The 17,329-nt window shown below is 38.7% G+C and overlaps 1 protein-coding gene across 4 annotated transcripts in view; it reads left to right on the forward strand.

Moving 5' to 3' along the window:
- LOC308076480 (NACHT, LRR and PYD domains-containing protein 3-like) overlaps nucleotides 1–17,329 on the forward strand; it is a 38,284-nt gene that overhangs the window by 5,117 nt on the left and 15,838 nt on the right. For 3 of the 4 annotated variants that reach the window (XM_080416791.1, XM_080416788.1, XM_080416790.1), the window contains 3 exons: nucleotides 6,752–7,027; nucleotides 16,689–16,817; nucleotides 17,147–17,194. In XM_080416791.1, the coding sequence (XP_080272917.1) occupies nucleotides 6,752–7,027; nucleotides 16,689–16,817; nucleotides 17,147–17,194 (453 nt within the window). The remainder of the gene's footprint in view (nucleotides 1–6,751; nucleotides 7,028–16,688; nucleotides 16,818–17,146; nucleotides 17,195–17,329) is intronic. The other variant, XM_080416789.1, reaches the window with a different exon arrangement.

A 17,329-nucleotide genomic window follows, 5' to 3' on the forward strand; every position in this document is an offset into this window, starting at 1 on the left:
AGGTGCGGCCCACATTGGTCAAATGGTGACTTGATGTGCGGACGTGCATGCGCGCTCACACGCATTCAGTTATACAGCATTGTTTTTCAGTCTGTTGTCTCAGTCACTGCTACTAACTCACTTTAAAAGATATATATTATGACATTTTAAGTAGAATAATTCAATTTGAAGTTAAACAATACCTGGTAATGTGTGTGGTTATGGTAATGATTACCATGTCTTAAGCCACATTTTCACTACAGTGCCCGAATTTTTCCAGCAAAATAATTAGATTTAAAGAACAACAGTGGTGTAAAGTAACTAATTACTTTTACTCAAGTACTGTACTTAAGTAAAGATTTTAGGTATTTTTATTTTACTAGAGTATTTCCAGTACTTTTACTTCTACTCCACTACATCTCAGAGGCAAATATTGTTCTTTTACTCCACTACAATTTGAAAACTTTAGTTACTAATTACTTTGCAGATATAAATTAATATATTATAAAACATATATTAACCACTTTAGCCCTATTTTATACATAGGCTATTTGAAAATAGCTGATCTACAAGCTCACAAGTTTCACAATGCTATTTTTCAAACATTTTAGTACTTTTACTTTTGGTACTTTGAGTATATTTTGATGCCAATACTTTTAATCAAGTAACATTTTTAACACAGGCCTTTTACTTATAACAAAGTATTTTTATATTGTGGTATTGCTACTTTTACTTAAGTAAAATATCTGAGTACTTCCACCAAGATCAATAATGAAAGAACAGAGGTGTTTTCTTATTCTTTTTTTCTCTCTCTCAATCATTATCACGGGGTTAACAGGTGTAATTGCCAGTTTATTAGTTCTGTTTCTAGCCTAAATTCTCATGTCCATGACGACATATCTTGAAATGTCAACATTGCTGTTTTTTCCCCCGGCCACATTGTTTCATCACACAATACAGCTGTGTTGCGACCAGTGTTGCCAGTGTCTGCGAGAGAAATAAGCAACCAGATCTATGAAAACAAGCCCAAAATAAGTGGCTATTTTAGACCACATGAGCACTTTAAACCTATGCATTGGCTATTTGAAAATAGCTGATCTACAAGCTCACAACAAATAAAAAGCAACCCACAACTACCAATATTTAGAAGCAACTTTAAAGAAAAACAAAGTCGCTTATAATAAGCAGACATGGCAACACCAGAGCCCTGGGCAACCTGGTAGCGAGGCAATCCCTTCATTTCATTCAGTATGCCTGCCTTTCTCTTTTCTCTCTCAGTGGTGGTCTTCTCCTCAGCTTTCAGGTGAATGGTGATACTTGCCTAATGCCTACCTCGCTACCTGAGGCTCTACTCATATAGTGTTTGATGACGTGGTCAACCGTATGCTAATGGTTACATGGTTAACCATGTACATGTACTAACACACTCACTAACCATGTCTAAATCCTTTTATGTACAAATGTACGCACTTATTTGTCTCCACCAGGCCAAAAGGCATGGCTGAGACTATGTTTTGCATCCTGTCCGTGTGTGTGTGTGTGTGTGTGTGCGTGCGTGCGTGCGTGCGTGCGTGCGTGCGTGCGTGCGTGCGTGCGTGCGTGCGTGCGTGCGTGCGTGCGTGCGTGCGTGCGCCCGCCCGCCCGTCCGTGTGTGTGTGTGTGTGTGTGTGTGTGTGCTAATCTCTGGCACGATCGCAGTGAGAATCTCTGGCTTGATCGCAGTGAGACACACACTCCCTTGATGCCAGAGCAGAACCTCTGACTCTGTTTTTCACATGGGCCTGTTTTAGTCGGAAGTGGCAATGATGTCCTCTGTGTTAAATACCAATACTTTAGTTTTCTTGGCCTAGAGCTTGAGGCAGATCTTCCTGCACTCCATTTCTACTGGAAGTAGTTATCTTACATTCTCTGCTGTGTCCGAGTCTCGGACAATGACATCTGCATAGTCCATGTCAGTAATTATGATGGGAGTTACTAGCTTAGTCTTCCTCCAGACCAGCCTGAACCCCAGTTCCTCAAAACATTATTATTTTCTCATGAGGAAATAACAGGAGTCACACATGAGTGACACATCTCTGACAAAGCTGCACTCAGATCACATTAATGATATTCCAGTTCTTAATGCACTTTGGTGATAAAGAAAATCTATTTGGTACAAATTCTCAGACCCAGGGCCATCAACTGTGACCTTTTTGTCAAGATACAATAATATTCAGCTTCAAAGATTAGGACATGGAGCTAACTCTAAACTGAGGCCATCTGTTCTAAAAAAATAAAATACAAAAAATAAATGCATAGAGTAACTGTCATGAAGGGCGTTTTGATTACACATATGTTCCCACCAGATTATAAGTAACATCTGGTGATATGACACAATACCTTACATGCTCATTCTGCATGCATACAGTTGACATAGAAACCAGAACATTCTCTCTGTTCATATCAGTGTATGTTTGTGCAGAGACCTGCAGACATTGGTGCCAATCCTGTGGGTGCCGGGGAGCCCGAGCACCCCAGGAGAAAGACGAGCACCCACAGGAAATGTGTCGGTCGGATGACTATTGTGTGATGCTTTGTAACGTGCACAGGATGCATGATGTACTCGCTCTGATAGCGTGTGTTATTGTGAACAGATTTCTGTCATTCAAACTCTCTCCATGTAATCTGCAAAGTCCGACTCCTTATGCCAGTTATGGTTTCATCATCAGCCAAGAATCAAATTGTATGACTTGAGATGTAATTTTTAAAAAAAGGTCCTTTTGCACACCTACTGGGACAGGTGCATAGGAGCAGGCAGCCAGTGCATGAGGCACTGAAAAATAACACACTTTTTGTATAGGATTTTCTCTCTAGTCAGTAAGAATACCTTGAGGATTCTTACAGGGGCCGTCATCCAAGGTCATTTCGACTATCCGTGCTTCTCATGGTATCATAACACCACTAAGGTCTTAAAAACAAGGCTCTAGACATCCCAAAACAAACTAGTAAGACTACTTCTTGGCCTCAAACATACAACCCATCTAACCCCTGATCATTTTGCTAGGGTGGGATGGCTCAGGGTTGAGGACAGAGTACAGCTACTTGCAATGGGCCTATTCTACAAGATACACCACAACATTAAGATGTCAAAGTACTTCAAAAATCAGATTTGGCACAAACAAGGGGTTGAACTCGTTCTCATGCTATGCAACAAAAATGTGGAATGCCCTACCAATAGGAGTAAAGGAGTGTAAAACCCTACTCACTTTCAAAACTGCCCTAAAGATACACCTTCAGGAGGCTGCCATTCCAAACTGGCCCGTGTCAAAGTCTTAACCTAACCCCCCCCCCCCTCCCCGAACTGTTTATTGTACATACTTCTTATTTTTCATACCAGTAACCTGTAAGCTGATTGTATGATGTTTTGCATAGTAGTGTATCTGTCTGTTTTCTTAAATGTCATCATGATTTGAGTGTGGGGTCTCGTTTTAAACAAGCCGTCATGCTTTTATGAGCGATCCAGTTTAGAGGACCTTGTATTGTTAACTGTACTTCCATACACTGTTTCCATGTCTTTCTAAATACAGTACATTCATTCATTCAGGCAGGAAGGAATGGTGATCGCGCACACTGTCTTCACTTACAGCAAAAACGTTTTTTATTGCGAATATAACAATCAGGTATTTCTGATTAAGGGGTTAAAACTTGGTTGATGTGTGTGTGACTTGTTGTTGAGTACTCTACCCAGTACCCACCCAACATAAATCGGCATCCATGCCTGCAGAGATGGTGGTTGCAGAGAGGCAGGTGTTGTTTGCAAGGCATGTGGTATTGGTTGAAGGTTTCAACATGTGTCATTTCCTCTGCTCTCAAGAGAGCAGAGGATGTGGTCACAAAGAAGAAGCTGGTATCTGCATTTTCATATGTACCCACACGCACAACCGTTAACTTCACCTTGTCAAAACAAGATGACGCCGACATGCACAGCCTGTCAAAACAACACAGAGACAAGTCGGCTTGCTTGGTCTCCACACAAAAAACCTTTGATTTCCTATACTAGCACATCAGGTCAAAATTCTACCATACAGATTGGACACAATTACATTTTATTAATTGAAAAAAAAAGACATTTTATTCATTGAAAAACAGTTACATAGTGCCTCTTTAAGTAGATCTCATGTCATACATTTTGACAGTACATGCTTTTAAAAATATTCAAAGTACAAGTAAAAGTAAAGGTAGAAGTACATTTCTTAATTTTTATATCAATGAATTGCTGTAATGTTTTCACAATTTATATGACCTTGCAACTCTTGTAACTCTTGTTTCAGTGAACCACTATGTTATACAAAGCCTGCAGAAACACCTATAAATACAGAAATGACTGAGGAACCAGAACTAAATACTTTTACTCCTATACACCCAAACAAGTACACACAAGTAACAAAGAGGCGAACGGAGGGGGAAGCCAGAAACACGGCTAGTGTGAGAACAGAGAAGTGGCCTTCACTAAAATTGGGGAAGAAAAAAGAAACAGCCAACCTAAAACTACTCGGTACTTTATAGCTTTCCTCGAAATGTACTAGAGTAAAAGTACAATATTTGTCTTGGAAATGTACTCAAGTAAGAGTAATAAGTATCAAAAAAATCTAATACTCAGGTAAAGTACAGATCCTCAGAATCTACTTAAGTACAGTACTCAAGTACATTTACTCAGTTACTGTCCACCACTGCCTGTACACAAGATGTAACAATAAAGAACAACTTTGAACCTTGATAGAACATAGGCCTTTGTGCAAATAGTTTTACGTGCAGATGATACATAAATCCACTTAAACGAAAGTAATCTGCATAAAGGAACATAATCCACATCACAACATAAAGGAATGCAATCCTACATAAAAGTGGAACAGCATTAACCCATCATGGATCAAAACATATGGAGGAGAAGAGTGCTGTCTCTCAGGAAACAGTACTCGCTGTTTGGGGCATTGTATGTGTTGTCTAGTCCTAACATATATATTTCTCTTGTTAGAATGAATTCATTGCTGTGTAGAAGGACCGTTGTGGGTTTGTTTCACACCCTCACTGATAGACAATGCTGAAGTTGGCATCTACAACGTGAAAATGACGCCTGTAGATGCATTGTTCTGTCATTTTCCGTGGATCATAGAATTAAACAGTATTTCATTGATTTACTATCAGATTTTGATCATTTTAACTGTAGATTATTTTTCTTCTTATTGAAGTGCCCAGTTTTTAATACACATTTCTGTAATGGATGGATGGACGGACGGATGGATGGACGGATGGATGGTTAGATGGTTAGATGGTTAGGAAGCTTTACATACTCAGACTTCATGTGCTGCAGCGCCTGCGTTGCACCACGCCGCGTTTCTCCTATAGAATGGAAGTGGATGGGGAAGCCGCGCCGATGTGTGAGTCCGCTCTAGGTCGGATGGATGGATTTATTATTTTACTGATTATGTTAATAATGTTTCTGCGTGTTTCTGTGTTTTTACAGGCTCAGTGATCTCTATAAATGTGTTTTTACAGGCTCAGTGATCTCTATAAATGTGTTTTTACAGGCTCAGTGATCTCTATAAATGTGTTTTACAGGCTCAGTGATCTCTATAAATGTGTTTTACAGGCTCAGTGATCTCTATAAATGTGTTTTTACAGGCTCAGTGATCTCTATAAATGTGTTTTTACAGGCTCAGTGATCTCTATAAATGTGTTTTTACAGGCTCAGTGATCTCTATAAATGTGTTTTTACAGGCTCAGTGATCTCTATAAATGTGTTTTTACAGGCTCAGTGATCTCTATAATGTGTTTTTACAGGCTCAGTGATCTCTATAAATGTGTTTTTACAGGCTCAGTGATCTCTATAAATGTGTTTTACAGGCTCAGTGATCTCTATAAATGTGTTTTTACAGGCTCAGTGATCTCTATAAATGTGTTTTTACAGGCTCAGTGATCTCTATAAATGTGTTTTACAGGCTCAGTGATCTCTATAAATGTGTTTTACAGGCTCAGTGATCTCTATAAATGTGTTTTTACAGGCTCAGTGATCTCTATAAATGTGTTTTTACAGGCTCAGTGATCTCTATAAATGTGTTTTTACAGGCTCAGTGATCTCTATAAATGTGTTTTTACAGGCTCAGTGATCTCTATAAATGTGTTTTTACAGGCTCAGTGATCTCTATAAATGTGTTTTACAGGCTCAGTGATCTCTATAAATGTGTTTTTACAGGCTCAGTGATCTCTATAAATGTGTTTTTACAGGCTCAGTGATCTCTATAAATGTGTTTTTACAGGCTCAGTGATCTCTATAAATGTGTTTTACAGGCTCAGTGATCTCTATAAATGTGTTTTTACAGGCTCAGTGATCTCTATAAATGTGTTTTTACAGGCTCAGTGATCTCTATAAATGTGTTTTACAGGCTCAGTGATCTCTATAAATGTGTTTTTACAGGCTCAGTGATCTCTATAAATGTGTTTTTACAGGCTCAGTGATCTCTATAAATGTGTTTTTACAGGCTCAGTGATCTCTATAATGTGTTTTTACAGGGTCAGTGATCTCTATAAATGTGTTTTTACAGGGTCAGTGATCTCTATAAATGTGTTTTTACAGGCTCAGTGATCTCTATAAATGTGTTTTTACAGGCTCAGTGATCTCTATAAATGTGTTTTTACAGGCTCAGTGATCTCTATAAATGTGTTTTACAGGCTCAGTGATCTCTATAAATGTGTTTTTACAGGCTCAGTGATCTCTATAAATGTGTTTTTACAGGGTCAGGGTCTCATCCAGTGATCTCTTCAAATGGACCAACAGACGGTGGTGTATCTTTGTCATGTGACTCTGGGTGCTGGTATCCACAACCTGAGATGTCTTGGCTGGACGGTGATGGAACCCTCCTCCCTGCTGGACCCTCAGTGACAGACAAACCTTCTCCACACTGTTATGATGTCCAGAGGAATGTGACAGTGAGGACAGCAGGTCATGTGACCTGTAGAGTTCACCTGCCACACTTCAACCATACTGTTGAGACACACCGTGTCATCTCAGGTAATGAATGTTTAATCTCTGTTTAACACTTTGAAGAACCTCTGTAAACACCTCTGTCAGTATGGAGGGCCAGAGCTGACATATTTAAAAATAAATACATGAATAAATGAAATACTAATGAAATAAATGTAGAAATAAAAGTGCTGGTTAATTAGAAAATAAATAAATATGCACAGAAATAGAAAACACTTTTTTAATGTATTTATTTCTGTATTTCTTCACCCATTTATTTATTATTATTATTTTGAACTATTCAGGCATTTAGCAATCAAATGCCCCCCCTGTTCACAGTGTTCAGTTGAAACTGTAAAATATAATGAATATTTAGATAACTCTGTTTGTTGTGTTGCATGATAAAGTAATAAATGCAACATTTTTTATGTTTATTAAATATAATCAAAATAAATTAATAAATATAAAGGTTTATTTACATAGAACAGACATCCATCTCTCCTGGGAATTAAGGCCGGTCCATTCTATTCCCTACGGCCAACGTTTAGTTCAGGAAGGTCAGGCTTTACACACTGACAAAAACATCAGAAAGACAATGACGTCCATACTTTCCTCTTGTTTGGGAAATGGTAGAAAAGGTTAGCCCCCCCCCCTCCTTCTTGTGAATATTGCAGCAGTGTTGCCAAGTCTGCTTGTTGGCTATTTTCAAAAAGCCCATGTTTATAGATTATAAGTGGCTGATCTTGATCCTATATTAACTCACCTTATCAAACAGGATATTTACCTTCATGTGTGAACTAGGGTGACCATATTCTGAATTCCCAAAAAGAGGACACCTAACGAATGCACGCGCGCGCGATTTTTTGGGGCGGTTCTGGGCGGTTTTGGCCGTTTTTTGGGGCAAAAATGGGTGGATTTTGGGTGGATTTTGTAACTGTTTTTTTTTTACTTTATTTCGGTTTAAAGGTTAGGGTTAGGGTTAGGTTAGGGTTATGTTATTTAATTATTTTGGGGGAGCCATTCTTCAAAATAACCTCTCTCATGTCTATAATGTAAAAATGTAAAAAATGCCTCAAAACCTGTTAATTAAACAAAAGAAAATAGAGAAGTAGCCTGTTATTTAATGTTTCGGTACCCCATTCTTCAAAATAACCTCTCTCATGTCTATAATGTAAAAATGTAAAAAATGCCTCAAAACCTGTTAATTAAACAAAAGAAAATAGAGAAGTAGCCTGTTATTTAATGTTTCGGTACCCCATTCTTCAAAATAACCTCTCTCATGTCTATAATGTAAAAATGTAAAAAATGCCTCAAAACCTGTTAATTAAACAAAAGAAAATAGAGAAGTAGCCTGTTATTTAATGTTTCGGTACCCCATTCTTCAAAATAACCTCTCTCATGTCTATAATGTAAAAATGTAAAAAAATGCCTCAAAACCTGTTAATTAAACAAAAGAAAATAGAGAAGTAGCCTGTTATTTAATGTTTCGGTACCCCATTCTTCAAAATAACATCTCTCTCATTAGGCTTTGCAAACAGTACACTCTGCTTCGCATTTGTCACGACCCAGACGAAAACACGGGTACTTTTTGCGCATTTCATCCGTGAAGTTACATTTGCGTTTCGGCATTTTCTCCGCCTCTGTCTGTCTGTGTAACTTTTTCGGGGAGCAATGATAGGCAGCGCTGAGCGCGACACTGTTCCGTGTGTGTCTGCGTGAGTGAGTGAGTGAGTGAGTGTGTGTGTTTGGTCACGTCTGCTGACAGGCTGCTGGAGGCACACGTGAGTCACGTGTGCCTCCAGCAGCCTGTCAGCAGCCGTGTTGCGGAACCAGGGTTACGGAAGGACCATATTTAGCGCTTTCAGTGTAAAAAAAAAAAAAATCCCAAAACACCGGACATTTGAAGGATTTTATAAACTCCCCCCGGACAGGCCGGACAGCACCTCAAAAGAGGACATGTCCGGGTAAAAGAGGACGTATGGTCACCCTATGTGAACGCATCTGAAACAGAGACATTCTGCTGTTGCAACATGTGTGAAAGGCCTAAATGTTAGATGTTGTTAGAATATTTAAAAGATCTTCCAAATATTTCACATTGTAAGATTTTTTTGAAAATAGAAGATCTACCAGCTCACTACGCGACGCGACGCAAAGCTTGTAGATCTTCTATTTTCAAATAGCTGATGCATATAGGTTTAAAGTGCTCATGTGGCCTAGTCGCTTCTTTTGGGCTTGTTTTCATAGACCTGGTTGCTTATTTATCTCACACAATCTGTGTGTATAGGTGAATGCAGCATTCTGGTTAATAACACATGTGACGGCACATCATCGTCCTGATTCATTGTACACATTGTACAAGACAAGACAAGACAGCTACTGTGTGTGTGATGTGGTCTGAGCTGGTCGCTTCTTTTGGGCTTGTTTCTGTAGACCTGGTTGCTTGTTTCTCTCGCAAAATCTGGCAACACTGGTGAATGGCAAGGCAGAGTGTGCAGGTAGCAGATAGAGAGACAGGACATGTAGCACCAGGAAGAGTGAAACTACATTTTAAAATATGGTTTTAAACATGTTTATTGTCAGCGGTGCTCAGTGCCGATTAACACACGTTTCAGTGGGACCCTATTGCAGTTATGAGTATCATTGAAATCTCTCTGCAACTCTTTAGCGTCAGCTCCTGTGAGCGGTCATTCATCTCCTGTAAATGCTGACCATGGATTTGCTGGAGAACGTTTTCTATTCACTGCTCAGATCAGGTCTAGAGTCCTACTCTAGTTTAGTTCTCATTTGTCACTGATCTGTCAATCTGGCTAAATGTCTGAATGTCATTGGCTGTGGGAAGGTGGGCGTGTCTATTAGTGACTACAGCCTCTGGTCTGAGAAGTGTGAGCAGAGAAAACATAAAGTTTGGTATGTGGTTCTAATCATCTTAACACACACTTTACATCAGATTATTATAAGTATTACTGTGTCTCATCCCAGTAAAATAATTATACATAATGATACAATGGATTACATTGTAAATAGTGTGTAACAGTGAGTTTTCTGATGACTGTAAAGGCACGTAGAGGTGAATAAAATAAGCCATATGAGCAGCATTGTTTAACATTATTATATTGATATGAAGCTCAGCTGAACCTCTTACTTAAAGGGATAGTTCACCCCAAAAATGATTTATTTTATATCGATTACACACCACATATTTTGGATTTTGTCGCATTCCTGAGCCAATAATTTGATGACAGGCGGTGTCTCCTGTAGGAGACTCAAAGTGTCAACTTTGAGTCTCCTACAGGAGACATTAGCATCTTTCCACCGGTCATCAAATTATTGGCTTAGGAATGTGACAAAAACAAAAACATCTCCATGAATTCAAGGCATGTAATTGATTTAAAATAAGTCTGAACTATCCCTTTAAGCCCTACTGTATATATCGTCAGTGTCCAGCCGGGACCAGCTAACTCCATTTTCAGTTTTTTTTTTTTTTTCATAAATCAACGCTATTGAACCCCCTCTACATCTGTGTAATTTTTTTTTTAATAATAACATATGAAAAGTATTAAAAAGCGCCTCTGACGAAAACTCCTAACTCCATTGGACCCTCAAACTGTCCGTCAAAAACAAACAACTCCCCCCTCCTCTCAGGCTCTCGAGAAGCTCTGCTCTGTATGAGGCAGACAGGGAGAAGATTTTTCAATGCTTTTGGGAGAACATAAACTGGGAAGAGAAGAGAATGTATGTGCAAGGTTTCACCCCAGTAAAGAGGAGAAGGGTGTCTTCACAAAGGTCATCTGCTCGTGTTTTTTTTAAAAATGTTAATGGACAGAGAATGAGTGTGTGCAGGAGTTTGTTTCAAACATCTCCAAGAGCTCAAGGAGATCATGCCAAAAGACTTTCACAGCTTTTATGACAATCTAAAGCACTAAGAAACACCCACCACACACACGCAACACACAACAGTGTGATAATAAAATGTTGATAGGTATATGATAGGTAAATTCAACTGTGGTTGTTATTGTTAGTGCAGTAGGCTACAGATTTGATAGGCTACAGATTCTATTTTTCATGAATGTATTTTGTATTTAGCTATATGCCATTTATTTATTGTTGGTGTGCCATGATCGCTTTTGTTAAATGCATGATTGAGTATTGAGGCAGAATTGTTTGTTGCACTCAACTGTAGAAGAACAACAGTGGTAACAGTTAGATCCATGGTTGTTTACAATGCATGTTAAAATAAAAGTTGTTTAAGTACAGAATTCAGCTTGATCTATAGTATATGAGGATGGCGCTCACCATAAATAGCTGATCTCCAAGCTCACAATGCGTTGTGATGTGTTGTGAGCTTTGAGATCCATTGCCAGCTGTTCTTATCAATGATGGACAAAACCTCCTAACTCCACTTGCACTGGATTTGGGTAAAGTGGTGATAATATAATGACACATGCAAGTATCTGATAATATATAAAGTCACAATACCAAGTTTGATGAGGCAGTATTGCTTTGTTTAAAAAATATAAGGTTTTCTTCATTTTCTGAAAAATTGATATTTTGTTTTTCATTTCCTGAACAATTACCATTTTGGATTTAGCTGGTTCCGGCCGAACAGCAGAGATATTATGGATGTAACTGGTGAAAGCTCACAACACATCACATTGACAACACATTCAAATATAACTTGATGAAATGAGCAGATCTACAAGCTCACGATCTGCAAATGTCATTAGGCTGTTGTTGAAAAATGGCATGAACACCGAAATAGGTTAAAGTGTCTGTCTGTCTGTCTGTCTGTCTGTCTGTCTGTCTGTCTGTCTGTCTGTCTGTCGGCTACACGTATATGGATCTTTTACTAAACGGATATTTTAGTCCTCCGTTTTAAAAAGAATCCCTGGCCACATGACAAAGATAAAAAAAATCCCTGTCCACACGTAGACGCAGAAACGCATTGATCAGCTGCAAGTTTAAATTTATATCAGATTTTATATTTACATTTATTTTATATATGAGGGGCCAAATACATATACATATTTGTAATCACATGTTAAGGCCCAATACTGCAATAGCTGCATTATTTTAATAGCATACGTGAACATAAACGAAAACAACATTATTAGGGCGCAGCTGCAGCGCAAACAGTAGCCATGGTTCACATGACGCTTGTATACAAGCATCATGGTGCCGAGTCCCTGGTTTATAGTGGTGTTCAATTTGTTTTACATTGCCAACTCTCACATGTGCATAAACGTTCAGATTTCAAATATAAAGTGCTTACCCCTGAGCTGCGGATGTTACAAGGCGATCCGGACCGCGATAAGTACCCGTATCTCCCGTATTGTTCAATAAAAAGCATTTTAATCCCATCACCGGCCATTTTCTTTTTCTTTTGTAATGTATCAGAGTGCAACACACCTCCCAACCATTAGTGTCGCATGGTTGAAAGCATCGGAGAAAATTTTGAGAAAATGGCCGGCGATCGGATTAAAATGCTTTTTATTGAACAATACGGGAGATAAGGGTACTTATCGCGGTCCGGATCGCCTTGTAACGTCCGTGGCTCAGGGGTAAGCACTTTATATTTGAAATCTGAACGTTTATGTACATGTGAGAGTTGGCAATGTAAAAAAATCGAACACCACTATAAAGCAGGGACTCTAAGCACCATGACTGTCATGGTAGGACAGTCATGTTTCAGGGCTACGCAAACAGATGAGTTTTACTTCATCAATTCATTACATCGTCCCAAAACTCCCCGCCCCACGCACCTTTTGAGCGGGCCACCCGCGGCCGCTCCATGGTCGCTGGATTTTGACCCGGGGCGATTGTGTTTTAGGACGACAGACAGACCCCACATTCAACCCGTGTGCGCGCCGTGTGCGCTAGTCGGGGCAGAGAAAGAGGGGTTTCGTCACACAGTGAATGAAAACGAGCTACTTTTCCCACCACTGTCTTATTATTAATTATGACATTATTTTGCCATAAATGAGCGTGCCTTGTTTCATAGACTGTAAGTGTTGCTCTCTCTCTCTCTCTCTCTCTTCATTTATTATAATAATGACCATGAGTGGTCCGGTGTTTATGTGTTATTATATTATTCATTATTATAATGACCATGTGCGAATGCGCGATGACGTCATCGTTTCTCAAAATCTCCGGATTACATGTCCACACAGATCCACTGAAACGCATGTTTTGGACAACCTTCACTTATTTATCCGTTTACAAAAATATCCGTTTTAGCGGCCAAAAACACCATTTGCGTGTGGCTTAAAGGCCCAAACGCACACAAAAATGTGCGTTTAGAAAAAGATCCTTGTACGTGTAGCCTAGGCCTAATGAGCTTGTAGCTAGAAAATTGTCTAGTATGTTTGCCCACTTGGTCCCTGGCCGTGAGACTCACTTAATCCTTGAGACCCTAACCCTGAACATTATTGTTTTAGGACCTTCTCTCATTTAATCCATAAGACTGAACATTATCGTTTGAGGACATTCTCTCATTTAATCCATAAGACTGAACATTATATGTTTAATCGACATTGACTCACCATCATTTTACATGGCTTTTTGACAATAATTGGTAGACATTGTAGATTGATGCCAATTCAACTTCCACAACTAGGATATTTTAGGACTTTTAGTATGTTGTTCTGGACAGCTCATTGAAATGATGTATGGTGAAAAACATTTTGTTACAATTACTTTCATGTGAAAGGCTGCTAGAATTTCTGGTAATAACATCCTGTAGTTATGTTATATTGGTTCAAAAATGATTTTTTTTAATCTGAATTCCTCTCCTCAAATGTATTTGGAAATCAATTGAAATCTCAGACGAATGATAATTGGACACCATCATTTTATATGGCTTTTTGACAATAAATGGTGTCCATATTTCCGCAAGTAGGATTTCTTAGGACGTTTAGTATGTTGTTCTGGTGACTTCATAGAAATGGTCTGTGAAGAAAAAAACAATTACAATTACTTTGATTTTGAGGTCCAAAATGAGCTAGGTTGCCTGGACTATAAGGACACATTATCTGACAATGTCAACTTTGATGAGGCAGTATCGTGTTGTTTTTAAATATGTTTATTTAATTTTTTTAATTTTTTATTTTATTTCCTGAAAGGTTGATATTTTGGAACAACCATAGGCAGATATGCAAACTATGCAAATCTATAAATGAACACTGTAGCCTTAATGCTTGACTTGCTTGCGCCTGCTTTTCTTGAAAGCGACATTCTTTATAAAGACGTTAAATCAGCTGTTGCAACAGAGCAGCTGTTTGAGATGGAGAGAGATTTCAGTTCAATGAATGAAACACATTCTAGAGCTGTAGCTCTTTCTATTTAGTGCTGCAGCTCTCATGAGGAAACTCCTGTGAGCTTTGCTCTGGCTTCACATTAACACTAAACAGGATGCAAAGATAATGTTCTGTTAGTCCTTGGATGTTTTATGACACCGTGAGGGAATTGTATCAATATATGCAGAGTAAAAAAGCTCAACTAAAATACAATAGAATTCAATGGGTGGAATAAGTACTTAAATGGAAAAAAAATTACTTGAGTAAAAGTACACAAGTATTGGTATCAAAATGTACTTAAAGTACCGAAAAGTAAAAGTAGTAAGAAAATAGCAGATCTACAAGCTCACAACGCGTTGTGAGCTTGTAGATCTGCTATTTTCAAATGGCCTAAATTTATAAAATAGGGCTGAAGTGGTTAATGTATGTTTCATAATATAATGATTTATATCTGCAAAGTATAGTAAAAGTACAATATTTGCCTCTGAGATGTAGTGGAGTAAAAGTAAAAGTATAGACAATTGGAAATACTGCAGTAAAGTAACAGTACCTCAAGATTGTACTGTACAGTACTTGAGTTAATGTAATTAGTTACTCAACTAGCGCTACTCAACCCGCGGCCCGCGGGCCCCAACGCAGCGTCTTGGCGGCCCCTCATGGTCAAAAAAAAAAATGGGGGGGGGGGGTTTAAGCACAGGAGCACAGGATAAAAATATACATTTCCGTTCAAATATATGGGTTGCTATTTTTTTTTTTTTTCAAAAACAAACATCAATTGTTACAGGTATAATGCATAGTTTTCTATGCATTTCGGGTTTTTTGGGGGGTTTGACCCCCATTTTTTTCCGGCCGCACGGCTTTGCCGCGCGCCCAGGGTAGGTGTCCCTTATTTCAATCTCTGGGAGTTGGCAACCCTAACCTTGCCATACCTTAGCTTTTGCTGAACTGATGCCACTGGACATACACACAAAATAAACTGGTACAGTGAAAAGAATATGATGTCAAAATGTACATTGTCTTATAACAATAACAATGCGTAGTGTGTGTTACAAAATCGAAAAATCCAAAATAGGACCGTCATTTTTAGCTTGCGGCCCCTTGGACTTTTGGTATTTTGCTGAGTGGCCCCTGAGCCATCTTAAGTTGCGTAGCGCTGCTTTACACCATGGATAGAATTATAATGTTTTCCTCTCAATTACATTCCTGCTCATCCGGGGCCCCCTGGTGGCTGAGGCCCTGTACTGCAGACCATGTAGCCCATTGGGTTAATGCTGCCCTGAACACATGTTTAAAGAGAAATATCCTTTAAGTTTTATAAACAGCACCATAACCTTCAACACTGACCTATGAAAACTAAATGGAGGCGCTACATAGCTTATTTCATATTTTAGGCTTAAAAAAAAGAATATTTTTCTCTCAAACTTCTCACAGTGGTATGAGGTCACCCCCGACATCGTCTGTCGGAATACCTGGAACAATATTAACCACATTCTGTCGCTATGGTGATAACATGAACCTAATTAGAATACTACTATCCATCTGTGTGCTCTATAGATAAAGAACAAAAAATGGCAATCTTTTGTCATAACACAAATGTGATATCAGCCATTAGAAGCAACACAATACAGAGATACATTATAATATCTACAATCTCTCAGGACTCTGCTCAGCCGTTTACAATGCTCATTTGATCATTACATTTTCTCTCAAATTCGTTTTTTTCCTATGGCTTATTGTGCATTTTGCATATTGCATATCACATTGCTTTCCCCCGTATTGGTGCTTGTATATTTATATTATTATTATTATATCTTTCAGAGAGGGACATCCCTACAGAGATTATTGTCTCCGCCGGAGGTGGAGAGTATGTTTTCGTTCTGTCCCGCTGTGTGTCCCCCCCTCCTAGCCAAGCTAACATTGGTCAAACTTCACGTGACACGTGACAATATGTTGTCACCAATGCTTTTGATTGGCTAGCGAGACGCATGACGAAATTAAATCCTATAAATAGGTGTGTCACTTCAAAAAGCCATTTATGTTTTTGAAGTGAGGTAAGACAGGATCAATCAGTCTTGATTGGAACAGTACCTTCAAGTACAAATCACCCGTCCGTGCGTGTGTGTGTCCCTCTGAGAACACCTAACATTGGTCAAGTTTCACGTGACATCACAATATGTAATATAAATATATAAATAGCTTAGACAGGAACAGTACTTTCCAGTACAAACAGAGATCACAGCTCAGATATCCCTACGGCAAAGCTGTTTGATTAAAATAGCACGGGTCTGCTGGCGGAGACTTGCGCTCCGAGGAACACATTTTCTAGTTATTATTATTATTATTATTATTATTACCCTTATTATTATTATTATTATTATCATTACCCTTATTATTATTATTATTATGATGTCTTTCAGAGAGGGACATTCCTACAGATGGAGGATCAACAGGAGGCAGAGGAAGGACAGTGATTGTTATTCCAGTGATCATCAGCATCATGGTGGCAGCAGTACTGCTGTATTTATACTGGAACCAGAAGATACTGAGTAAGACTAGAACTCATACTGTATTTATACTGTAACCAGAAGATACTGAGTAAGACTAGAACTCATACTGTATTTATACTGGAACCAGAAGATAACTAGTAAGACTAGAACTCATACTGTATTTATACTGGAACCAGAAGATAACTAGTAAGACTAGAACTCATACTGTATTTATACTGGAACCAGAAGATAACTAGTAAGACTAGAACTGATTTAACTAAACTAAATTTAATATAAGTCATACATCTATGTATCTATAATGATAACAATGTGAAGATGAAAATGATTCTAGTGTCTCCATACTGACCAATCACTGTCTCACATCTCAGCTTTGACAGGAGAAGAGACAAGACGAGACAAAGCCTCCGAACTGAGAGGTGTGTGTGTGTGTGTGTGTGTGTGTGTGTGTGTGTGTGTGTGTGTGTGTGTGTGTGTGTGTGTGTGTGTGTGTGTGTGTGTGTGTGTGTGTGTGTGTGTGTGTGTGTGTGTGTGTGTGTGTGTGGGTGGGTGGG

Source organism: Gymnoscopelus braueri (assembly GCF_963280865.1).
Source record: "Gymnoscopelus braueri genome assembly, chromosome: 20".
In the NCBI taxonomy this organism is placed as follows: domain Eukaryota; kingdom Metazoa; phylum Chordata; class Actinopteri; order Myctophiformes; family Myctophidae; genus Gymnoscopelus; species Gymnoscopelus braueri.